General features: G+C 38.1%; 2 protein-coding genes across 2 annotated transcripts in view; one reads left to right on the top strand and one right to left on the bottom strand.

Moving 5' to 3' along the window:
• The window catches only part of LOC149177192 (heavy metal-associated isoprenylated plant protein 39-like), a 33,831-nt gene that overhangs the window by 3,153 nt on the left and 5,808 nt on the right, over nucleotides 1–24,870 (bottom strand). The gene's annotated exons all lie outside the window — the stretch shown is intronic.
• On the top strand, nucleotides 1,237–11,018 carry LOC149177193 (pentatricopeptide repeat-containing protein At3g57430, chloroplastic-like). The gene is made up of 4 exons (XM_089421690.1): nucleotides 1,237–1,683; nucleotides 1,839–1,854; nucleotides 2,135–2,267; nucleotides 10,616–11,018. The coding sequence occupies exons 1-4, from the start codon at nucleotides 1,237–1,239 to the stop codon at nucleotides 11,016–11,018; spliced, it is 999 nt and encodes a 332-aa protein (XP_089277816.1).

Genomic DNA, 24,870 nt, shown 5'->3' on the forward strand with positions numbered 1-24,870 from the left:
CTAGAGCTTTTCCTTAGTAGCACATGACTTGGTGTCACATTTCATTATGGGGTAGTGTTCACTTGGAGTTTCTAAAGTTTGGGAATTTGTAATGAGACAGTTTAAGAGATGTTGAGTTGTATTTGCTAAAGGATGTGCAAAGCATTGCAGTGGATGTTCTCGTTATATCTAGTCAAGAATCATAAATGCTTTGGCTGTTCATATGTGGGGTGCTCTTGACAAAGTCTTGAATATAAAACAAGAATAGATTCTCATTCTCTCTTGAACCTCAGTTGCAATAGTTCTTTTGGCCAGCAAAGTCTGTGAAGAAAGCAGGTGGGTAAATGCGCAGAAGTAGTACTTCCAAAACCTATTGATCTTGTTTTCTTTTTGCAGTATGCTTCACATATCATGTCTGATAAGAAGATTACGTTTGACTGGTTTTGGATGCAGCACAAACTTTTTCACTGATAGCTGCAACCTTAATGTCACTTGCTGTACACATTGGAGCATTTTATGCTCTCTCAAGGTATGTAGGTGCCTCACCTCCCATACATTTGGATTTGAAACTTTATTGGATGGGTTGTTTGTAACTGTATATGAGTCCACATTATCAGTTGAGAATGCTAAACTTATGGGAGTGACATGAGTTGGATGCTCATGTAAATAATGTCAACTCAGGTTGGAGAATCATGTTAATGGAGTTCAGGACAACAACCTTTGATGATCACAAGAATACTCTGAACTTTTATCATTTAAAATCATTAAAAAAGGTGTGAGATTATTTTTTTGACATAACTGAGAAAAGAAAACTGCATTTACAGATTTTGCTAATTGTTTGATGACATGGGATGATCTATTTACTTTGTGGGTTTATCATGTTTACAAAAAGAAGAGCTCTGTGCTGAGTGCGATATTTTTTTTAGTTCAAACATTTATTTTTGTACCATAGAAATTAAAAAAATGATTTTGAACCTTTAATAGAATTTCTTGAGAATAAAAGCTAGAGAAATCCAATAGATAGGTATTACATCTAAGACATTGTTTTATCAAAACAAGGAAACCCTATTTTGAAAATTGAAATTTATTGATGGCACCAGCAAGGAGATCCATAATTACATTATTAGAAAGGGTTATGAGGTGGATGTTTTTTTTGGGTAGTGCTCTCATAGACATGTATTCAAAATGTGGGAACATATAATATGCCCAACATGTGTTGACAGAATGTATGAAGGAAACTTTGTATTATATACATCCATGGTTTCAGGTTATGAGCAAAATGGACAAGCCAATGAGGCCTTGGAGCTGTTTCGGAAACCGCAACAACGAGGTTTGAAAATTGTGTTATACATGGTGGTAACCATTCTTCTCGTATGCTCCATCTTAGCAGCTCTGCAAATGGGTAAGGAAGCCCATGGTTATTTAATAAGGCACGCCTTCCAGTGGGATGTTTATGCAGGGAGTGCTCTAGTAAATATGTATTCCAACTGTGGAAAAACAGAGATTGCATACCGGATATTTGAGCAAATGCCCGAGAGAAATGTGGATTTGTGGAATGCAATGATCAGAGCATGTTTTCATAATGGGTACACTAATGATGCCCTGAAACATCTCCATAAGATGCAATTGGCAGGTGTAAAACCCAACTCAACTACCATCTTGAGCGTTCTCCCCGCATTTGCTACTTGGCAGCTCTACAAAAGGGTAAAGAGATCCAAAATTACATACTTAGAAATGGATTTGATTCCGACATTTCTGTTCAGACTGCTGTCATAGACATGTATGCAAAGTGTTACCATGTCAAATCTTTGATAAGATGTCTCAAGCTAATGTGGTCTCATGGACTGTAATGATTGCAGGCTATGGTATGCATGGGTATGGTGAGGATGCTCTCCAACTTTTTAACCGAATGCAAGAGGAAGGCATGAAGCCAGACCATGCCACTTATGTTGCAGTACTATTTTCTTGTAGTCATGCATGCTTAGTGGATGAAGGCTTGCAATACTTTGAATACATGAAACAAGTTTACCATATCAAACCTCAGATGGAACACTACGGATGCATGGTTTTCATTCTTTGAGGCACCGGGAAATTATATGAAGTGCAAAATTTCATTAAAAAGTGCATTTAGAACCTGATGCTGGTATATAAGCAGCCTTGCTTAATGCACGTTTAATCCATGACAACTTGGAGCTAAGAGAGTATGTGGCAGTGCAAGTCCTTGAAGTAGAGCCCAGAGATGCTGGAAATTATGTTTTATTGTCAAATGTCTATGCTGCAGCTGGCAGGTGGGAAGATGCAGTAAAGATGAGAATGATGATGAAAGACATTGGCTTGAAAAGGATGCCAGGATGTAGTTGGATCGAACTCAACAACAAGGTTCATGCATTTCTTGCTGGAGACAGATCAGATACACAATCTCAAAAATTTTATGTCACATTGATGAGTTTGCGTCTGCATATGGAAGAGGCAGTGTTGTGGGGAAAAATGCCTATGCAGGACGATCCTATCCACCTAAGGTGTGACAGTGCCTTAGCAACAAACAGAGACAGCTATTCTGGTTTCTTCCTTTATGAAATGTGAAAGAGGAGAGATCAATGGACTTACCGGTGTCTTCCGTTTGTCCCTCGATCCAGATCCTCTTCTCTTTGGGTGTTCACAGCTACTTGCCTCCTCGCTCGCCCAAGAGAACAACTACTTGATTCCTGCGAGATCACAAGAGAACAACTACTTGCGACAAGAGAACAGCTACTTGTGACAAGAGAAGAACACAACACAAAGGCAGATATTCATATTCATAAATGATTCAGGATTAGAAATAAATCAAATACACTAATGCAATCATACATCAAAGATACATCAGTATATAGGAGAAAACCAAGATAGCTTTATTGATAAATAACAAGGTTCAGGAAGAGATACAACCCAGAGGGCTCCAATCCAGCATCTCCTTCCCAGCAGAATGGAATTCCTATCTTCACCTCCCTTCAAAGCATTAAGCACCCAATGATTCCAGTCTCAAACCAACAGCAATTCTTTGCAATAACAAAATTCCAGCCTCCCCGGATCTCATGGAGGAGAGATCCATATATAGATGTTTGGAGAGAGGATGAGTCAGCTTGAGATCTGACTAGTGTCCTCTCCCTCTGTCAGTTCTTGATTCCACTTGGAGGTTCTTGCTTCCACTTGGAGATTTGGAACCTCTTACTCATCACCAGTCGAATTCCCTGAGGCATGTGTCATTTTGGAAGCTTCTTGGGTTTTGACACGTTGAGGAATGAGCCTGCCACATGTCCAATCTCGCTCAGCGCAGGTAGCCAGTGTTGGAGTTGACATTCAGCGCAGGTAGCCAGTGTAGCCATTGACATTCAGCGCAGATGGTCAGTGGAGCAGTTGACATGATCCTGAATTGACATGTTTTTGAGCAGTTTCAGGTGGAGAACTTCTGTGAATTGCTGTGGTTTGTTAGCCTTGTTCCTCTAGGGGTAGGAACAACATGTTTAGGGACTTTGGATCCCTAAGATTATGGATATTTCATGCTCAATGCTGTAAGGCACAAAAATGTCTATAACAGTTGCCCCCTAAAGTATGAGGCCGTTTATCGGGTGAAATGCTTTATCCAGGAGGGTTCGAAGTTCATCCAATTGCTGGGAGGAGACCTGTAATAAGATACAATACAATACATTATTTTTCATACTGCTTTCATGATCCAGCTGAGGCGGGCATTCCCATGCTCAGCTTTATAAATTCATTTTCTGTACATAGAACAGACAATCGTCTGATGGTAGACTGATAATTTTGATGAAATTATCATCCTTTGAGTAGGATGATCGTCTGCTGCAATGATGTACATGTTAAATGTCTTTATCTTTCCCGAATATATATCGCAGCCCAGATGGATGAAACTAGATCCGGGGTCTTCAAACTCGTTCGATCTTCACTCTAAGTACAAGTCGATCCATGTGAGAATTGTTCTGAAGTCGAACATGGAAAGACATCGCTTGATTACCGGTCAATGATGTAAACCGTTAACAAGCGCGAGAGGAATCACCGATAATGATAATGACCCTCAAGGTACTGCAGTACAATTCACGTGGTGTGAATAAAGGACTTGGCGTCGAACACCACACAAAATCTTCTGGTCGAAGGTCATTGATGTATACCTGTCGCCGGAAGTGAGAAACTTGCCATTGAGGCATGCAAGTTTCAAAGTACTGAAGGGGTTGTTCCTAGATCAACTTCTTGGATAATGAGCTGATGTCGACAAAAAGCGATCCGTCAAAGGAGGGCCTTAATGAATCCCTCATCAGTGACACGGAACGGAGCTAATGATTTTGATGGAGGTGAAAACGATCTGTGACATATGATTCAGGGTGGCGGTCATGAATGGATGAAGGATAATGTATGGCAGTGGATGGGACCCGGTTGACTCTTTCTGAACGAATTCTCTTGAACATATGGCGAAACTGATGCGATGGATCGGTAGCATTACCCCAATTATGGATGGTATGGCGAGACCATGGTGATGTGACCGGTGAATGAAACAACCCAACCCGATTGTGGTACGGATGAAAAGTGTCATGTTCAAGAGCGACCTGCTACCATCAAAGTTTTCTTTAGTTTCTCCCAATTTTTCCCCAGTCATTGCTGACCAATACCTCTTTATTTTTGTCAAGCTTGAGGAGGATAACATATGCTTGTTCTATAACCTGCCCTTCGGGCAAGCCCATCGCTATGTTTTAACGAGCCTAGCGATAGTGAAACTCGTTCTCGTCTAAAGACAAGTTTATCGCTATTTAGTGATTTTGACGAGTCTAACGACAAGGATAACTCGGTCCTTTTCATTTTTAGAGAGTCTGAAAAGGTACATAAAGTTAACTCCAAAATTCCTTTTTCGTCATCTAATCCCTTAAGTCCAAAAAAGTATAAAACAATACAGAAGGGATGAGTTTTCGATAGTTTTAACGAGCCGAACAAAACAAGCGCTCGATCTTTTTGTGCAATAATCCCTCAGGTCCAAAAAGATTAAAATCTAGAGGAGGGATAGCACTTCCGGTCGCTTTAACGAGCTGGAAGGCCAAAACTCGGCAATCTTTTCATATTTTACGAGTCAGTTGAAAAGAGCTTAAAGAAGACTCGTCTTTTGAGGAACGAGTGATAAACAGGGTTAGCAGCTGATTCCAGGTATAGGTTGGAATTTTCCAATCACGGCAGTGTCACAAGGATGGCTAGGTGAAATCACTCTTCGCAGCTGTTCCTCAAAATGGGTAAACAATCATATGGAGGTGAACGATTGCCCAAATGAAAAGTGGAGGTGACGGTGCAAACACGACCAAGGCTTTAATGGCTGATAGAGTTACATTCACAATGGTTATTTACTGGGATAGGTTCATTTTTTAACGAGCTTGAACGCGGAAAAACACTGCTCAAACTTATGTTTATTTTTTAACGAGCTTGAACTATGCGCTAAAACTGCTCGGATCTTGCGTTTATTTTTTAACGAGCATGAACTTTGTGCTAAAACTGCTCGATTATACCAGTCATATGATAAGAGTGTCTCATCAAGATTCTATTTTTTAAGGAGCTTCATCTCACTAAGCTATGCTCTGCATCCTTTCTTTATGCAAGCTCGGAAACGACTAATCCAAAAAACAGATAAATAACCGCTCTTTGCTTGCACTCCAAAAGGTTTGCATGCCCCCAGGTATAAAGTACGGTTTCAAGGTTACCTCTACTTCTTTTCCGTCAAAGCATTTGTTTTAACGAGAGAGGCTTACCTCTTTCAGGTTACCCAAAGATTGTCTCGTTATTCTTTCAAACAAAACACTTCTTCGGCAATGTCTACCGAAATAGACAAAGGTGAGTGACGATGCCCGCCAACTCACATAACTTTGACAAAAGAATCTTATTCTAGAACAACCCCTCTTCCTAGACGGACGGGGTACGGACTAGTCATATTCTCCCGCGGAAACCTACCCTATACCCAAAGTTCTCTGCCGAAGCAGACCAGGACGCATGCCCCCTGGGTTCCAGTCATATCCTCCCGGATTACTCGCGCTCATCAGGAGGACGGACCGTGGGTTGAGACACTTCTTGCGTGAATAGACCATTTAGGGATGGTTCATGACTATTTGCGATGCGTGATCCGGGGAATGAAAGTTGGTCCACGAGCTTGACCATTCTTCCTTCATGCGGAAAACACATTACTCTAAAGAGTGATGAGACGATGGCTCCCATGCAATATATATAGTCTCGTCCAAGGAGTAGGTTATAATCCAAGGGTCCTTGAACGACCATCACGTTCATTTGAACGATCTTCCCTTTCAATGTTATGGGCACATTGGGGAGGATCCCTAAAGGTCGACTGGTTCCTTTATCAAAGCCTGATAGATTTCTCATTTCAGGCAAAAGCGCTGGCGAACCAAGCACTTTCCAAGCAATAGAGGAAAGGATACTCACAGATGCCCCCTCATCAATAATAGTGCCAGCCATTACCATTCTGTATATTTGGACGATAATTCTGAATGGTATGCTAGTTGGCAAGCGGGGTCTGCCTAGTTGGTTCCAGTCGAACGAGACAACTAGGTTGCTTGGCGGTGGGACCAAATAGACGGCCGGATATCGCTCTGACGAACTTCCTTCCTGCGATAAAGGAATGGTGGCATTGCCCCCTTGTTCACCAGAGTCAGTGTTGATGAAGAGAATTTGGACGGTGTCGTCTTTATTCTCCTCTGTGATGGTGTCATTCGAAGATAGAGCCTCTGAAGGCAAAACCGGGTCAACTGCCGTTTCAACCTTTAGACTTTCGTCAAGTATGGATTCAGACGGTTCATCTTCAATGACAGGTGCTTCGGCTGACCATCTGAGCGGGCCAGCCGGATTCTCAACTGGCGAAGGACTTGGCAGGAGTCTTTGATATCCAGGAGGAAGTTGCGCTCGTAAAATCGGGCGATCTTCCAGAACTCTTTTTGCCTCATCTAAGAAGGGACAACGGTGGATGGCGTGATCGCCTTCACACAGTTTGCAGGGAAATCTAGCTTTCCCTCTCTGTCCTGTGGCTTCACTTCCACTAGTTGACGGTGAGCTATCAACATGGCTATCAGAGGTCGATGCTACCGAATTGTGCAAACGGGGAGACCAGTCCCTTAGTATCCGAGGGATACAGGGACAATCTCTGTGGAAGTGGTCTCCCTTGCATATGACGCATGGCGATTTAGGCCTTGCCAGTGCTGTGTGTGGATTTTTGTCAGACGACACTTGTTTGCCCCCAGTCGCCTTTGGCTCCTTCTTCTTCTTTTCTTTCTTCTTCTTCTCCTTCTTCTCCTTAGGAACTCGGTTTTTTGCTTTACCAGTTCCGTCAAGCGAAGAGGAAGGAGGAGAGGAAGATGAAGTAGAAGGCTGGTGGGAAACTCTGGTCTAGTCTAACTGTTGACTCGACTGTTCAGGAATGGCGGTGTTCTGAACGACATTGGTTGAAAAGAGCCAGACTGGTAGGCCAATTGTCAGTCCTGGAAGCGACAATGTGGCCATGTGGGGCGCACCAACTTCTCCCCAAGAGGAGAAAGGACTAGGATTTCCGCTTAAGGGAATTCCTTGGTTGGTGGGCTCCATCTTTTCAACCTAAAGATCAACGCGGGAATAAAGGGTGATTGTTCCGTTTAAAATAAATTGTTAACGACGCTTTAGACACAACTTGCTTTTTCACTTTTAAAGAGTCGAGAAAAAGCTAAAGATGACTCTAGTCTCCTTCGATGTTTTAACGAGCCCGAAGTGACAAATGCTCGGATGGACTTTTTCTGTTATAGAGTCTGAAAAAGGCCAAAAGAAACTGCTCTGGAGTTCTAGGCAAAGGGTGTGCCAAACTTTTCGCAAAACCGCAGAATACTTTTTAAGGTACGGGCAGTCGATCTTCCTGAATGTTGTGTTCAGTGCATTGCGATCAGTAGGGCGGCCGACACGGCTTCCTAAGGATAAAGGATATATGCCTATAGGGGTCTCCCAATATATACGCGACGGTACGTGGGAGCACAATCCGTACTAGCGCTATCGTCCCTCAGGAGGAATCACCCACCTTCCACGAGATCGACAGTCACTAGGCTTAACGACGCCGGAACACGTCTCTAGCCTAGACCTCTATGTTGTGCGTTATGTTGCAAAGCGTTGTTAAGTTCATTCAGTTTATTTTAAGTTGATATTTTTAGAATTTTGCCTTTCAAGGTTCACCACGAGATGTATGATACAAATTCCTAAATGCAGTCTAAAGATGATAAGCAAGCTTTATATCTTTTCAACTTTGAAAATCCTAGCTACTAAGGGAAAAGAAAGACACCATCTTTTCTCAAAGAGCAATCAGCACACTCTAATGCACTGTTCCTAAATCAAGCATGCAAACTTATCAAAATGCAAATGCACAATGCAGGTGTTTGTTTTCCGCTTTCTTAGTATTGATGCCTACAAAGAAAGCTTTTTGTACAACTTTGAATTTGCTTTTAAATGACCGATACAAACAAGTTTACTTTTTCGAAATCAACAAGGGTAGAAGAGATTACAACACTGTGCGACTTTCGAAATGAACACTTGTTTCGACACTTAAAAGAGACAAACTCAAACCAATAAGCAAAAGTAAATGTATAATCAACTGTAAACAGCGAATGAACTCTCTCCTAAGATCACAGTCAATCAGATCTGAATCAAGGGCTACAGGATGATTATTTCACTCATGCAAAGGAAAACTGTAACTGATGCCACAAACACATAAAAACACTCACAGTCTTTTTGTACAAAAGGAGGCGGAATTTAAGCAGAGAAAAGGAGTTATTAGACTGGTACCTATGCTGGTTACAGGCTGCAAAAAACAGAGATCAAAACAGGGCAACAGAGAGCAGAGAACCCCAGCTACACAAGGCCAAACTGGTTCAGCGCAACCTCAACACAGGGGTTTTGAAATTCAACGCAGGTAGCCTTCACGGGAACTGCGTTGAAATGCAGAATCCCTTCACTGGGTCTGCGCTGAAGGAGAAACTCTCGTTTCCCACAGGGTTCTGGGTCACAGATTGCTCAATAATCAACGGTTTCAGGCCAAATCAGAAACACAAGCAAGGTATAATCAAAGGGATGCTTTGAGAGGGTACTAAGATCTATCACAAGGGATCATCAAATCATTTGTGAGTCCATTGTTCAGATCATAGACAAATCCAGTGAAGGATCAAGGCAACAACTGTCTACTTTGCAACTGAGAATAGCAGAAGCAGTTCGATTGTTGCTGTTGAGTCTATGAGGTAAACAATGATAGAAACACAAATAAAATGACTAAAACAAATGTTCCCCAGCGGAGTCGCCAATTTGTTGTGGGGAAAAATACCTATGCAGGACGATCCTATCCACCTAAGGTGTGACAGTGCCTTAGCAACAAACAGAGACAGCTATTCTGGTTTCTTCCTTTATGAAATGTGAAAGAGGAGAGATCAATGGACTTACCGGTGTCTTACGTTTGTCCCTCGATCCAGATCCTCTTCTCTTTGGGTGTTCACATCTACTTGCCTCCTCGCTCGCCCAAGAGAACAACTGCTTGATTCCTGCGAGATCACAAGAGAACAGCTACTTGCGATAAGAGAACAGCTACTTGTGACAAGAGAAGAACACAACACAAAGGCAGATATTCATATTCATAAATGATTCAGGATTAGAAATAAATCAAATACACTAATGCAATCATACATCAAAGATACATCAGTATATAGGAGAAAACCAAGATAGCTTTATTGATAAATAACAAGGTTCATGAAGAGATACAACCCAGAGGGCTCCAATCCAGCATCTCCTTCCCAGCAGAATGGAATTCCTATCTTCACCTCCCTTCAAAGCATTAAGCACCCAATGATTCCAGTCTCAAACCAACAGCAATTCTTTGCAATAACAAAATTCCAGCCTCCCCGGATCTCATGGAGGAGAGATCCATATATAGATGTTTGGAGAGAGGATGAGTCAGCTTGAGATCTGACTAGTGTCCTCTCCCTCTGTCAGTTCTTGATTCCACTTGGAGGTTCTTGCTTCCACTTGGAGATTTGGAACCTCTTACTCATCACCAGTCGAATTCCCTGAGGCATGTGTCATTTTGGAAGCTTCTTGGGTTTTGACACCTTGAGGAATGAGCCTGCCACATGTCCAATCTCGCTCAACGCAGGTAGCCAGTGTTGGAGTTGACATTCAGCGCAGGTAGCCAGTGTAGCCATTGACATTCAGCGCGGATGGTCAGTGGAGCAGTTGACATGATCCTGAATTGACTTGTTTTTGAGCAGTTTCAGGTGGAGAACTTCTGTGAATTGTTGTGGTTTGTTAGCCTTGTTCCTCTAGGGGTAGGAACAACATGTTTAGGGACTTTGGATCCCTAAGATTATGGACATTTCATGCTCAATGCTGTAAGGCACAAAAATGTCTATAACAGGCAGGTATGAAGCACAAAATTTCATTAAAAAAATGCATTTAAAACCTGGTGCTGGTATATGGGCAACCTTGCTTAATGCATGTTTAATCCATGACAACATGGAGCTAGGAGAGTATGTGGCAGCACGAATCTTTGAAGTAGAGCCCAGAGATGCTAGAAATTATGTTCTATTGTCAAATGTTTATGCTACAGCTGGCAGGTGGATGACGCAGTAAAGATGAGAATAACAATGAAAGACATTAGCTTGAAAATGATGCCAGGATGCAGTTGGATCGAACTCAACAACAAGGTTCATGCATTTCTTGCCAGAGACAGATCAGATACACAATCTCAAAAAATTTATGCCACATTGATGAGTTTGCGTTTGCATATGGAAGAGGCAGGGTATATACGAGGCACAAGCTTTGTAATGCATGTTGTAGAGGAGGAGGAAAAGGAATACATCCTGTGTGGCCACAGTGAAAAGTTGGCCGTTGCTTTTGGAATTATTAGTACCTGCCCTCGGACACCTATCTGGATCACCAAAAACCTTCGTGTTTGTGGTGACTGCCATAATGCCACAAAGTTTATCTCCAAGATTGTTGGGCGAAAATAATTGTCAGGGATGCAAACCGTTTCCACCATTTTAATGCTGGGATCTGTTCTTGTGGGGACAGTTTAAGAGATGTTGAGTTGTATTTGCTAAAGGATGTGCAAAGCATTGCAGTGGATGTTATCGTTATATCTAGTCAAGAATCATAAATGCTTTGGCTGTTCATATGTGGGGTGCTCTTGACAAAGTCTTGAATATAAAACAAGAATAGACTCTCATTCTCTCTTGAACCTCAGTTGCAATAGTTCTTTTGGCCAGCAAAGTCTATGAAGAAAGCAGGTGGGTAAATGTGCAGAAGTAGTACTTCCAAAACCTATTGATCTTGTTTTCTTTTTGCAGTATGCTTCACATATCATGTCTGATAGGAAGCTTATGTTTGACTGGTTTTGGATGCTGCACAAAATTTTTCACTGATAGCTGCAACCTTAATGTCACTTGCTGAACACATTTGAGCATTTTATGCTCTCTCAAGGTATGTAGGTGCCTCACCTCCCATACATTTGGATTTGAAACTTTATTGGATGGGTTGTTTGTAACTGTATATGAGTCCACATTACTAGTTGGAAATGCTAAACTTATGGGAGTGACATGAGTTGGATGCTCATGTAAGTAATGTCAACTCAGGTTGGAGAATCATGTTAATGGAGTTTAGGACAACAACCTTTGATGATCACAAGAATACTCTGAACTTTTATAATTTAAAATCATTAAAAAAGGTGTGAGATCATTTTTTTGACTTAAAAGAAAACAACATTTACAGATTTTTCTAATTGTTTGATGACATGAGATGATCTATTTACTTTGTGGGTTTATCATTTTTACAAAAAGAAGAGCTCTGTGCTCAGTGCGATATTTTTTTTAGCTCAAACATTTATTCTTGTGCCATAGAAATTTAAAAAATGATTTTGAACCTTTAATAGAATTTCTTGGGAATAAAAGCTAGAGAAATCCAATAGACAGGTATTACATCTAAGACATTGTTTTATCAAAACAAGGAAACCCTATTTTGAAAATTGAAATTTATTGATGGCACCAGCAAGGAGATCCATAATTACATTATTAGAAAGGGTTACGAGGTGGATGTTTTTTTGGGTAGTGCTCTCATAGACATGTATTCAAAATGTGGGAACATAGAATATGCCCAGCATGTGTTTGACAGAATGTATGAATGAAACTTTGTATTATATACATCCATGGTTTCAGGTTATGAGCAGAATGGACAAGCCAATGAGGCCTTGGAGCTGTTTCGGAAATCGCAACAACAAGGTTTGAAAATTGTCTTATACATGGTGGTAACCATTCTTCTCGTATGTTCCCACTTAGGAGCTCTGCAAATGGGTAAGGAAGCCCATGGTTATTTAATAAGGCATGCCTTCTAGTGGGATGTTTATGCAAGGAGTGCTCTAGTAAATTTGTATTCCAACTGTGGAAAAATAGAGATTGCATACCGGATATTTGAGCAAATGCCCGAGAGAAATGTGGATGTGTGGAATGCAATGATCAGAACATGTTTTCATAATGGGTACACTAATGATGCCCTGAAACATTTCCATAAGATGCAATTGGTAGGTGTAAAACCCAACTCAACTACCATCTTGAGCATTCTCCCCACATTTGCTACTTGGCAGCTCTACAAAAGGGTAAAGAGATCCAAAATTACTTACTTAGAAATGGATTTGATTCCGACATTTCTGTTCAGACTGCTGTCATAGACATGTATGCAAAGTGTTAGCATGTCAAGTCTTTGATAAGATGTCTCAAGCTAATGTGGTCTCATGGACTGCAATGACTGCAGGCTACGGTATGCATGGGTATGGTGAGGATGCACTCCAACTTTTTAACCAAATGCAAGAGGAAGGCATGAAGCCAGACCATGCCACTTATGTTGCAGTACTATTTTCTTGTAGTCATGCATGCTTAGTGGATGAAGGCTTACAATACTTTGAATACATGAAACAAGTTTACCATATCACACCTCAGATGGAACACTACGGATGCATGGTTTACATTCTTTGATGCACCGGGAAATTATATGAAGTGCAAAATGTCATTAAAAAGTGCATTTAGAACCTGATGCTGGTATATGGGCAGCGTTGCTTAATGCATGTTTAATCCATGACAACTTGGAGCTAGGAGAGTATGTGGCAATGCGACTCCTTGAAGTAGAGTCCAGAGATGCTGGAAATTATGTTCTATTGTCAAATGTCTATGCTGTAGCTGGTAGGTGGGATGATGCAGTAAAGATGAGAATGATGATGAAAGACATTGGCTTGAAAAGGATGCCAGGATGCAGTTGGATCGAACTCAACAACAAGGTTCATGCATTTCTTGCTGGAGACAGATCAGATACACAATCTCAAAAAATTTATGCCACATTGATGAGTTTGCGTCTGCATATGGAAGAGGCAGGTATGAAGTGCAAAATTTCATTAAAAAAATGCATTTAAAACCTGGTGCTGGTATATGGGCAGCCTTGCTTAATGCATGTTTAATCCATGACAACTTGGAGCTAGGAGAGTATGTGGCAGCACGACTCCTTGAGGTAGAGCCCAGAGATGCTATAAATTATGTTCTATTGTCAAATGTCTATGCTACAGATGGCAGGTGGGTGGCATAGTAAAGATGAGAATAACAATGAAAGACATTAGCTTGAAAATGATGCCAGGATGTAGTTGGATCAAACTGAACAACAAGGTTCATGCATTTCTTGCCGGAGACAAATCAGATACACAATCTCAAAAAATTTATGCCACATTGATGAGTTTGCGTTTGCATATGGAAGAGGCAGGGTATATACGAGGCACAAGCTTTGTAATGCATGTTGTAGAGGAGGTGGAAAAGGAATACATCCTGTGTGGCCACAGTGAAAAGTTGGCCGTTGCTTTTGGAATTATTAGTACCTGCCCTCAGACACCTATTTGGATCACCAAAAACCTTCGTGTTTGTGGTGACTGCCATAATGCCACAAAGTTTATCTCCAAGATTGTTGGGCGAAAATAATTGTCAGGGATGCAAACCGTTTCCACCATTTTAATGCTGGGATCTGTTTTTGTGGGGATTATTGGTAATCAGATTGAAATGATCTTAACATAATAGTTTGGAAAAACTCCTTTCACATTCTAGAGCTTTGCCTTAGTAGCACATGATTGGGTGTCGCATTTCATTATGGGATATTGTTCACTTGGAGTTTCTGAAGTTTGGGAATTTGTAATGAGACAGTTTAAGAGATGTTGAGTTGTATTTGCTAAAGGATGTGCAAAGCATTGCAGTGGATGTTATCGTTATATCTAGTCAAGAGTCATAAATGCTTTGGCCGTTCATATGTGGGGTGCTCTTGACAAAGTCTTGAATATAAAACAAGAATAGATTCTAATTCTCCCTTGAACCTCAGTTGCAATAGTTCTTTTGGCCAGGGAAGTCTGTGAAGAAAGCAGGTGGGTAAATGCGCAGAAGTAGTACTCCCAAAACCTATTGATCTGGTTTCCTTTTGCAGTATGCTTCACATATCATGTCTGATAAGAAGCTTACTTTTGACTGGTTTTTGATGCAGCACAAACTGTTTCACTAATAGTCGCAACCTTAATGTCACTTGCTGAACACATTGGTGCATTTTATGCTCTCTCAAGGTCTGTAGGTGCCTCACCTCCCATTCATTTGGATTTGAAACTTCATTAGATGGGATGTTTGTAACTGTATATGAGTCCACATTACCAATTGGGAATGCTAAACTTGTGGGAATGACATGAGTTGGGTGCTCATGTAAATAATGTCAACTCAGGTTGGAGAATCATGTTAATGGAGTTCAGGACAACAACCTTTGATGATCACAAGAATACTCTGAACTTTTATCATTTAAAATCATTAAAAAAGGTGTGGGATTATTTTTCTGACATAACTGAGAAAAGAAAACGGCATTTACAGATTGTGTTAATTGTCTGATTGCTTTGACTAATAGTAAACTCAACAAAGACGTTGGTTTCAGGGAAAATGCATCCTTTCACTTCTGTGCTCTAAAGGCTGTAGATGGAAAACTTGGTGCTTCTCGAAAGAATAAGGAAAGGGAAAATTGCAAAAGCCAACGTTGCCATCCACTGCTGCTGTAAAGGATGGAAATCTAGTCAGTCCAACCTTTTTCCCATAAAATTGATCATTTGTATTTCTGGTTCCTTTAGAATCAAGAATGGAGGGGGAAGGAAGAATCTAGTGCTAAGAAAATGGTTTGAAATAGATAGTTGATTTCCTCTAATTAATGTCTATATCTATGACAGAATGGAACAATATGAGAAATTTATTGTATACCTTTCTTAAAGAATACCATACCGTCAACCCAAATTCTAATTATTTTTGGCTCACATGATCGAGTTTACTCGACAAGTATCACCTACACTCTTTTCAACCAATCGCATAACCACGCAGGTCGGGGGTCAGCCCAACTTGTCGGTCAGAGGTCGGCCTCCTTTGATGCCTAGCAACCAACAAGTAACTCGGAGACCCGAAGAGTTCAACATTATATAAAAATAACAAATTAGAGTGTGTTATTTACCGATAAATGAAAAACCTAAAGCTCGCTAACAAGAGAAAGCTTCAACTAAACCAGTTGTATTAAATAACCATATCGAGTCTCTCAAATATGGGGCTTGTATTGAATATTCAAATATAGCATATATCCAGAAGATCAAACTTATCTATTTTCATATTTTTTTAATCATATTATTGTTGTGTTTAAGAAGATTTTAAGATATTTGGACTTTGTATGGGCGGGACATAATGCAGCTGCGCAAGGGATGTGAACTTCGTAGCACTATATATAAGACCTGTTCTTTAGGAAATCCAATCTTGTGTGTGCAATGCCCTAAATTTTTTCCCAATAATTTCTTTCCAGAAGATTTCAGTCGTAGTGGAAAAAGGGCATAGCATAATTTGACTATTATTTTGAAGTCGGAGAAATTTAGCTAACTCGATGTGCCCTTTCCTTGAGGAAAAATTAGTCCGAATAGGAATCGGGATCACAGAGACAAATTTAGACACAGTCAATCTCATTTCAAAGCCAACACTCACTTTTGCTAATCAAGGAAGCATTATCTCCCTATTGCAAATTAATCCACAAAAAAAAAGCTGGAATAGAATAGGCAATAAAAAAACAAATTCTTTTGATTCCTTCAAATCTAAGGTCCGAGTAGTCTATATTTTTTTCTTTCTTTAACCTCACCGGAGTTTCTAACTCTCCCACAAAGTTATCTAGAAAAAAACTTTTTTCTATTATGGAAAATAAAGTACAGATTTCAGTGAGAATAAATTTCAATAGCCATAGATGTGTTAAGACCAGATATCATGTATCTTCTAACATAAATAGCTACATAGAAAAAACAGAGAAAATACATTTAGTTGGACCATAACATTTGTGAATCAGAGGACACAGTCAGAAAAACTGCCTTAAGTCCAACACAGTCTAAAAATAGATTTCGCTCTAGACAAAGAGCCCTGACAGAGAACCCTGCAGTCAAAGACCCATGTTATAATGGGATGGAACCTTCCCTTGTCATTGAGCTAGAGCAGAACAGCTGGAAGATGATGCAATCCAAAACAGAGCAACAACTATCTACTTCACTATTTTGAGATCGGTAGATGTGAAAAATGGGGAGATGAAAAAAACCCACTGTAAGATCTCTGATTCGAGATTTCCAAATCTCCATAGCAAGAGAATTTAGGGAACCTTTGTGTTTAGCCCAATCAAGATCAATCTTCCAAAATTCACATTTTTTTAAAAAGGAAGTCTTTCTAAAGCTATCAATTTAAAAGGGGAGTTTAACTATTATTAAATGAATACAGTTTAGTTGATAAAGAATCTACCTAATTCATTTCATCAAAGACTAAATCTCATTCTCTCTACTATAGCGGGTTCGTTATCAATTCAAAACATTTTCAATTTCAACGCGCTGGGGACTATTTCTGATTATTTCTTTTTTGGCGTATCAATGCAATATTGTATATTCTCAATACATAGGTTAGTCTTATTGCCTGAGAGAATACCTGTGATGCCAACAACCCCTGTAAAACTCTAAACTTTGGACACATTACGAGGTGTGGGCCATTCAACAATGGCCTTTGATGGATCCATTCAATACTTAAGACACATCAATTCTATTTACATTTTATCTCTAATCTATGGAAATCCTGATATCGTGTTAATAATTGTGGTGGCAATAAAAATGGTTGAAAGGATTTTAGGGATTCATGCTCTACTGTAATATAATAACGAATTTGTTAGGGAAAACAACATTGCATATTACAAGTTTCCTTTTTTATAGAAATTACAGACGTGATTGTCATTATTGCAGTGCTTTCAGTTATGAGGAATCTAGTTTTAGGGTATCCTGAGATATGTTACACAGTAATCTTCTTGGGCAACACTGAAATTCAGGCCATCTGGGGAAGGGAGATCTTAAAGTAAAATGTGAAGAGGGTAGGAAGAGTGGGCAACAATTACTTTTTCAATTAGCAGTGTTAAAGGTGAAGCTGCAACACTCTTTAATATTACCCAATATCAACATTGGTGTGAAACAGAATTTTGCCAACATTTTTCCCTTCTGTGAAGGACTTTTCCACAAGTAACCTAACAACATTAAAATATGTAATGAATAATTGAAATAAAATGAACATTTCCCTTTTAGGTCATTCAAAATTCATTTTTTTTGGTGGTGTGTATTTTGATGGATTCATTAGAAACTCTTAACAAAATGTTATAATTTCAGTTATTCTTTCTCAAGATCAGTCTAAACAGCGTCAAGCATACTAATTGGCATGAGGGATGAACAACAAGACCATGAGAGAGCTTTTATCTTTTCAGTGGATCCACTTCTCCATTTTTGTTGAAAAGTGTTTCCATTTTTGGGAATTTTTTGCAGTGTATAGGAATGGTCAGATAATTTTTTTGTAGTTTAACAGGATTTGTTAGATAATTAATCACATTTAATTGGAACTTCTCAGTAGACATGGTTTGTTCATAGTGTGGTGAAATATATTTTTTTAAGCATTGATATGCAAAATTTTAGCCCTATACTATTACAATATGGATCGATGCACAATTTATACTCGAGAAGTATTAAATTATGTCGCCAATATTTTCTGGAAATTATCCCACAAATTCATAATGATGATTCAAAATATCTTTGAATTTTTCCTTTCAGTCTTGTGTCTAAGAAAGAGTACTTTATTTTATTTTCATTTCATTTCTTCTAATCAAAACCCAACCTATTAACATTAAGCTTGGTCAATCATATGAACTTGTAATTCACCTAAGTTACTAAAATATATTTTCAAATCTTCTCTTAGTCATAGTATATAAAGGTAACAATGAGATTTTGATCAAGTGACATAGTTCAATATTGAAAAAGAGCAACTTTTTTATCAAATATTTGTTATTGGAACTTGAAAGAGAATCTTTTAAGATTGAGAGGAAATCTATGTTGGAAAGATTATAGAATTTGTAAATTTGGAATAATGGAAGTGATTTCTCTTTATCTGCTAGCTTTGAATGACATTTTGTTTACTAATTTTTATATTTTGTTTACTAATTTTTATATTCAATGATCTTCTATATCTCACTATTCTTCTCGAATTTATGCCTTACGACGTTTCCTTTGCAACATCTGGTGCAAATGCTAGTTATTTTTAAATTAAAACACATTTGTCCTTTTCCAAAAAAGGTAAACCTTCGTGTATTAATCTCACAATTTTACCACATCCTTTGCGTATTTTTGTAGTCGAGGGTATTTTAAGGAGGAGTCGTCTAACCAGGGTGAAGAATTGTTTGGACTGCTAAAAGTGGTTGGAATTTGGGCAATTTTTTTATTTTTTTTAATTTTGTAAATGCAATGTTTGAATCGTGTTTTTGATAGTGAAAATGGATTCAGTACCATCAAAAACGTTTAAAAACACCTAAAATTTTGAAGTTTAACAACTATAACTTAGATTTACTAAAAACCTTGCCAAATTTTCTCTAAATATAATCGAAATTTCTATAACTTTCCCAACAACTCCTCCACCTCCACCTTGACTAAGCATTTTAAGCGTTTTAAGAATCGAGAGGTCATTCTGAGAACACAATGGGTACAACGTACAAATTTTCTCGTCATATAGATGGCGTCGCTAAAACACAATGGGTACAACACACAAAGTTTCTCGTCATATAGATGACGTCGTTAAAATCCAGAAGATGTTAAAATAATGGGTTGTATTTTAACGCGGTGATTTAAAAAAAATTATTGTTGATTATATGACGTCGCTAAAATCCATTAGATGTTAAAATAATGGGCTGTATTTTAACGAGGTGATTTAAAAAAAAATTATAGTTGATTTTAAAAAAATAATGTTAAATATTTTTTTTATTATTTTTTTTAATATTAAGTTTATTTTATAAATTTAATTAAAATAATATATTATGATAATTTTAACTCAGGAGTAGAATATATGGTGATGGGTGTATTGTTAAGGCATTCTGTGATGTGAAGGTCACAGTTGGTAATTTCGTGGAATATTCTATAGTGGTCCTTCAACAATCATAATATTATTCATGAAATCTTTGGTAAATAAATCTATAAGCTTATCTACATACATTGAGCATTTATATTAATTTTATAACTGAGCAAAGTAAAATCAAGTTTTTGTACAATTCTTAAATTGAGTTCTTGTTAAATGTTAATGCCATTTTTAACCATTAACATAGTACACCTTACATAAGTTTATAATCCCTATAACTGTATGACTTTCCCTCTCTTCATATCATACTAGTCTAACTCCATCTTAATCCTAGATATATGGAGAACTGAGAGAGATCATGATCCCTTAAGGTGTAAATTATTCCTCATGTTTTGCACTTAAAAAATTGTTTTCACCTCAAGATATTTGATCCCTCTCAATGCTTGTTAGACCTAGGGTTAAGTTGGATGTGTGGACATTTGATAAAATTATTAATGTAAAAAATATATTACAATCATTCTCAAATCAAATTACTATTATTCCAAACCATTTTTGGAATTACATCAACACTTTAAATTCATTGTTGTTGCTATTTTGTATAGTGTAATGTTTGATTTGAATTTGTACACTTAAGAAAAAAAATATATAATCCAACAAATTTTCATGTTTAATGCTTTTGGATATAATATCAACTGATATTAATAATATTTTATTATGTAGTTATAGTGAAGGTAGTCTTATCGAAGGTGGGAATGCTTATTGTTGTATTCATCCAAAGAGGCCTAAAATTCTTAATATAGAAAGCTAATGGAAACATAACCTTAGAAGTGACCTAAGAATTAATCATAAATCAATATTTTATTGATCTAAAAGATTATATGCACTCGAAATTAGAGAAAGTTTGGTCCTCCTCAATTCATTGCTCCTCATGGTCAAGGGATAAATCAGTGTTTACATAAATCCATAAATATACAAATGTGTTGTATATGCAGAGAGAGAGAGAGAGAGAGAGAGAGAGAGAGATAATGCTTATTGTTGTATTCATCCAAAGAGGCCTAAACTTCTTAATATAGAAAGCTAATGGAAACATAACCTTAGAAGTGACCTAAGAATTAATCATAAATCAATATTTTATTGTTCTAAAAGATTATATGCATTCGAAATTAGAGAAAGTTTGGTCCTCTTCAATTCATTGCTCCTCATGGTCAAGGGATAAATCAGTATTTACATAAATTCATAAATATACAAATGAGTTGTCTATGCAGAGAGAGAGAGAGAGAGAGAGAGAGAGAGAGAGAATGCTTATTGTTGTATTCATCCATTGTTGTATTCATCCAAAGAGGCCTAAACTTCTTAATATTGAAAGCTAATGGAAACATAACCTTAGAAGTGACCTAAGAATTAATCATAAATCAATATTTTATTGATCTAAAATATGCACTTGAAATTAGAGAAAGTTTGGTCCTCCTCAATTCATTTCTCCTCATGGTCAAGGGATAAATCAGTATTTACATAAATCCATAGATATACAAATGTGTTGTCTATGCAGAGAGAGAGAGAGAGAGAGAGAGAGAGAGAGAGAGAGAGAGAGAGTCTATGCAGAGAGAGAGAGAGACAGAGAGAGAGAGGGTCAGTCTATGCAGAAAGAGAGAGAGGTTTGTTATTTTTCCAATTGTAATGAATTCAATATTTAATTTCATTTAGTTATGTAACATCCTCATTTTAATCCCCATGAGTTCTAATATGATTGGATATATGTTAAATAAGATGGTGAGCAAGTTTTGTTGGGAATAAAAAGCCTCTATTGATGAATATGGATGAGTGTTGAGCTATGTTAACTTTACTTATTAATACAAGTATATCATTAGCGGTGACATTAAAGGAATGGTAACATTTGGGGGCTATGATTTCACAAGAGAAGGGTTAAAGTGTGTTCAAGGGCAATATTTGCATGCCTAAGTTAATTTTACATTATACCATCTAATCTTCATTTGACTTATCAAATTCCAATCATTAAATGAATGCAAGATGTGGGTAGGTAAGGTCATCTCGTGAATTTATGAAGGAATGGGCCAAGTACAAACAATTCTTAGGAAATGTGAGAGTCCATGCATGGTTGAAAGTAAAGAAAATTCAAGTAGGAGAGAGGGGAGATTTTAGAAGTAAATTTTTGGACATCAAGAGGAAATTTGGGTGTTGATAAAGGGCACCAGCCATACTAGTTATGGAAAATAGGTTGGATGAGCTATATTTGCACTAAGAACTAGGATGGAATTCTTGGGAGTGAATTTTTGTTGATAAATCACACAAGAGCCCATGGGTAGGATGTTGCGAGAAATACTAATTAGAGGTATTGTGATCATTATAGATTACCTTAGAGATTCTAGTAGTCCCTGATTTGTTATTTTTTCTTAGGGCTATATTGTTATTTTCTTTGATGATTGCATTTCAACATTTGCATATTAAATTCATCCCATAAGTCCTGAGGATGTGGTCCAACAGTTAGATGGGGTGGTTTGGTCCCCACAGGTCAAGTGGTCCAATCCTGGGCATGATTGTGTATGTCTGAGAGCTGCTCCAGGCACGATTTCTTTCGTTGAAAAAAAATATTAAATTCGCCCCATACAATCATGTCATTATTCATATTTACAACATTATTCAACAACATATGAAATTTAATAGAAAGAACAACAGCATCATCAATTCAACATAACATAAAGGAACAATAGAAGAAAAACATTCACACATAGAGACACCTAAGATTGGTCAGAGACCAGGGAAAAACTCACTCTGGGGAAAACCCTTTCAAATTCTTCTTCTTATTAGATTGTCAGTGAATGATTATGCAAAGAGAGAGTACAATGTTTCATATCTTTCATCATAAATCTATCCAACAAAATCGACTACACAATATCCATGAGATGAATCCAACAATGCCAATAATAAAAAACCCTGATTTAGGAACCTGTAATCAATTGTCACTGTCTGTAGTCGACTACCGAACTCTGTGGTCAACGAGTGAAAAGTTTAACGAACTGAAAATTCAACCTTTAGGTCCTAGTCGTAGGGAAGATGTGGCATGCATGCAACTGAAAGGCTTCAGTCAAAATTTCTCCATGACAAGCTTGTGATTTCAGTCAAAATTTCTCCATAAAATCCCTGCGATTGCAGTCGAAATTTCTCCATAAAATGCCTGCGATTGCAATCGAAAATTCTCCTTAGCATGCTTGCGGTTGAGACCCAAAACCCTAAAAACATAGATACGAGCTTCAAACCCTACAATTTCAGACCTCTGGCAACCAATCTCTATGAACTTTCCAAATACTTGTTCGAGCCAAACCAAAGAAGAGAATCGAAGAATCCTCCATGATGATGTCCAAATGAGGTTGAGGTCACTTGTATTTATAGCCTTCAAAAGGTGTCCAATTTTCTTTAGGGTTAACCTGATCAAATATGCACATGTGGGATTTAATTCAAAAATACATTTTCCCTTGTCCAAATTGAGCTCTTCAATAGTCAATATTGGTCTTCTCAAAAATAGGAATCTCATCCCATGGTTGGAATTTCTCACTGAGCTACCAAGTTAACATTTCCTATCATCTAGGGAGAAATTCCAATTGCATCATGTAATCATCGCAAGAATCCTATCATCAAATCATATCCAACCTCAAGTACCTCTTCATCAAACGTCATCACTACTCATCTCTGCTCATCTCTACTTGTCTCTTGATTGTCCCTACTCATGTGTTGAACATTCTCGAATCTAAAAGAAGAATAATTTGATATCAGAAGGGAGCCTAAGCTACCACTCTTTATTCATTGGGAAGCCACTATTATCACTTAAAATCACTGCTAGGATGGAGCCCAATTGTACCACCCAGAAACATCAACGAGGATCCAAATCTACGACCTAAATCAACATCGAAGAGGCTAGCTCAATAAAGAAAAACATCAAGAATCATATCTCAACCTGAAACCACATCGAGGAGCACAATCACAACCCGAAATGACAATGAGGAAGGTCCTACAAGACACTCTCACCCGATTTCAAGCAATGCATGAGATACCACTTAACAAACAAGGATCAAAACCATCCCGTGATGCACTAAATTGGTGAGATACCACTTGTGATACAATGTAAGGATCACAACCATCTTGTGGAACATTGATCTTCCTAACAACCACCCTCAAAAGTCATGTGGTAGAATACCTACATCATAATATGAGCTTAGGTAAGATACTCGACATACCAAAGGTAAGGATCACACTCCCCCAAGCCTCCTCAACCTATTGGTCAAATGGGGAGGGATAATCCCAACAAGCCCAATGTGTGGGTATGATGCCAATTAGGGTATACTTTACATAGACCAAGATAGAGGAAGATACCCGACTTATCAAAACAGACAAGGATCACACACACCTTGTGGGTGACAAATATGGGAGAAACATCTACAACCCTATTTTCCAGAGATCCCTCAACCCCAGGAGCCCTTCATCTCAATTCCTCACCCTGTGAGCTCAGATAGGGGGGAGGAGATGGATCAATGTTCTCGATTATTCCTGCTCTCTATAGATTATAAACATATCTTCATGCTCATATCTGGTACCTACTTTATCATCATGTCATAATAACAGAAGTATGCAAGACATCAAATTAAATATATATATATATATATATATATATATATATATATATATAGATATATATATCACAAAAAATGATACTTTATTCATATTCCTTCTCATGTAGGTGGCAACCACAAGCCTAAGATTGTCTTGTACATCAGTGTTTTCTCAATATATGAAGAGATCTCAGTCCCAGCTATATACAGAATTCTCTACCAATCAGATCACACTCAATATTATCACAATGTATCCCTATCATATCTAGATCCCACTCAAACAACTTTCCAAAGAGCTGCTTCAACCTGCCTCATAGCTAGCTATGCCAACAACATCAAATTCAGCCTTGATCATTCTTATACAAAATTCTTAAGAATATCATGGCAGATCTTATACTAAGGAAGCACCTACATGTGCTCATCTCAACAATAACAATCCCAAACAACATTAGAATATCCATGCTGTCACATATCATAGGACGAATATCTCAAACCAAAAATTAATTGTCCCATGCTAATATATCGAAGGATACTCAGTGGCAACTCAATGTGTATGAAGTGGCTCAATCAAGTTTTATTCAATATATATATATATATATATATATATATATATATATATAGACACACGCGACATTTGTTCACACAAAACATCAATGCTTCAATCAACTATTGGTTTCCAAGTTAGGTTCAATACTATATCTTCGTAACTTCTTGAAATTCAATTGAAGTGTCCAAGGATTCACATTTCCACTTTC

The sequence above is a fragment of the Pinus tabuliformis genome, chromosome 4_1 (genome assembly GCF_031772625.1).
Source record: "Pinus tabuliformis cultivar Carrire ecotype Pingquan chromosome 4_1, CPIR1, whole genome shotgun sequence".
Taxonomy (NCBI): domain Eukaryota; kingdom Viridiplantae; phylum Streptophyta; class Pinopsida; order Pinales; family Pinaceae; genus Pinus; species Pinus tabuliformis.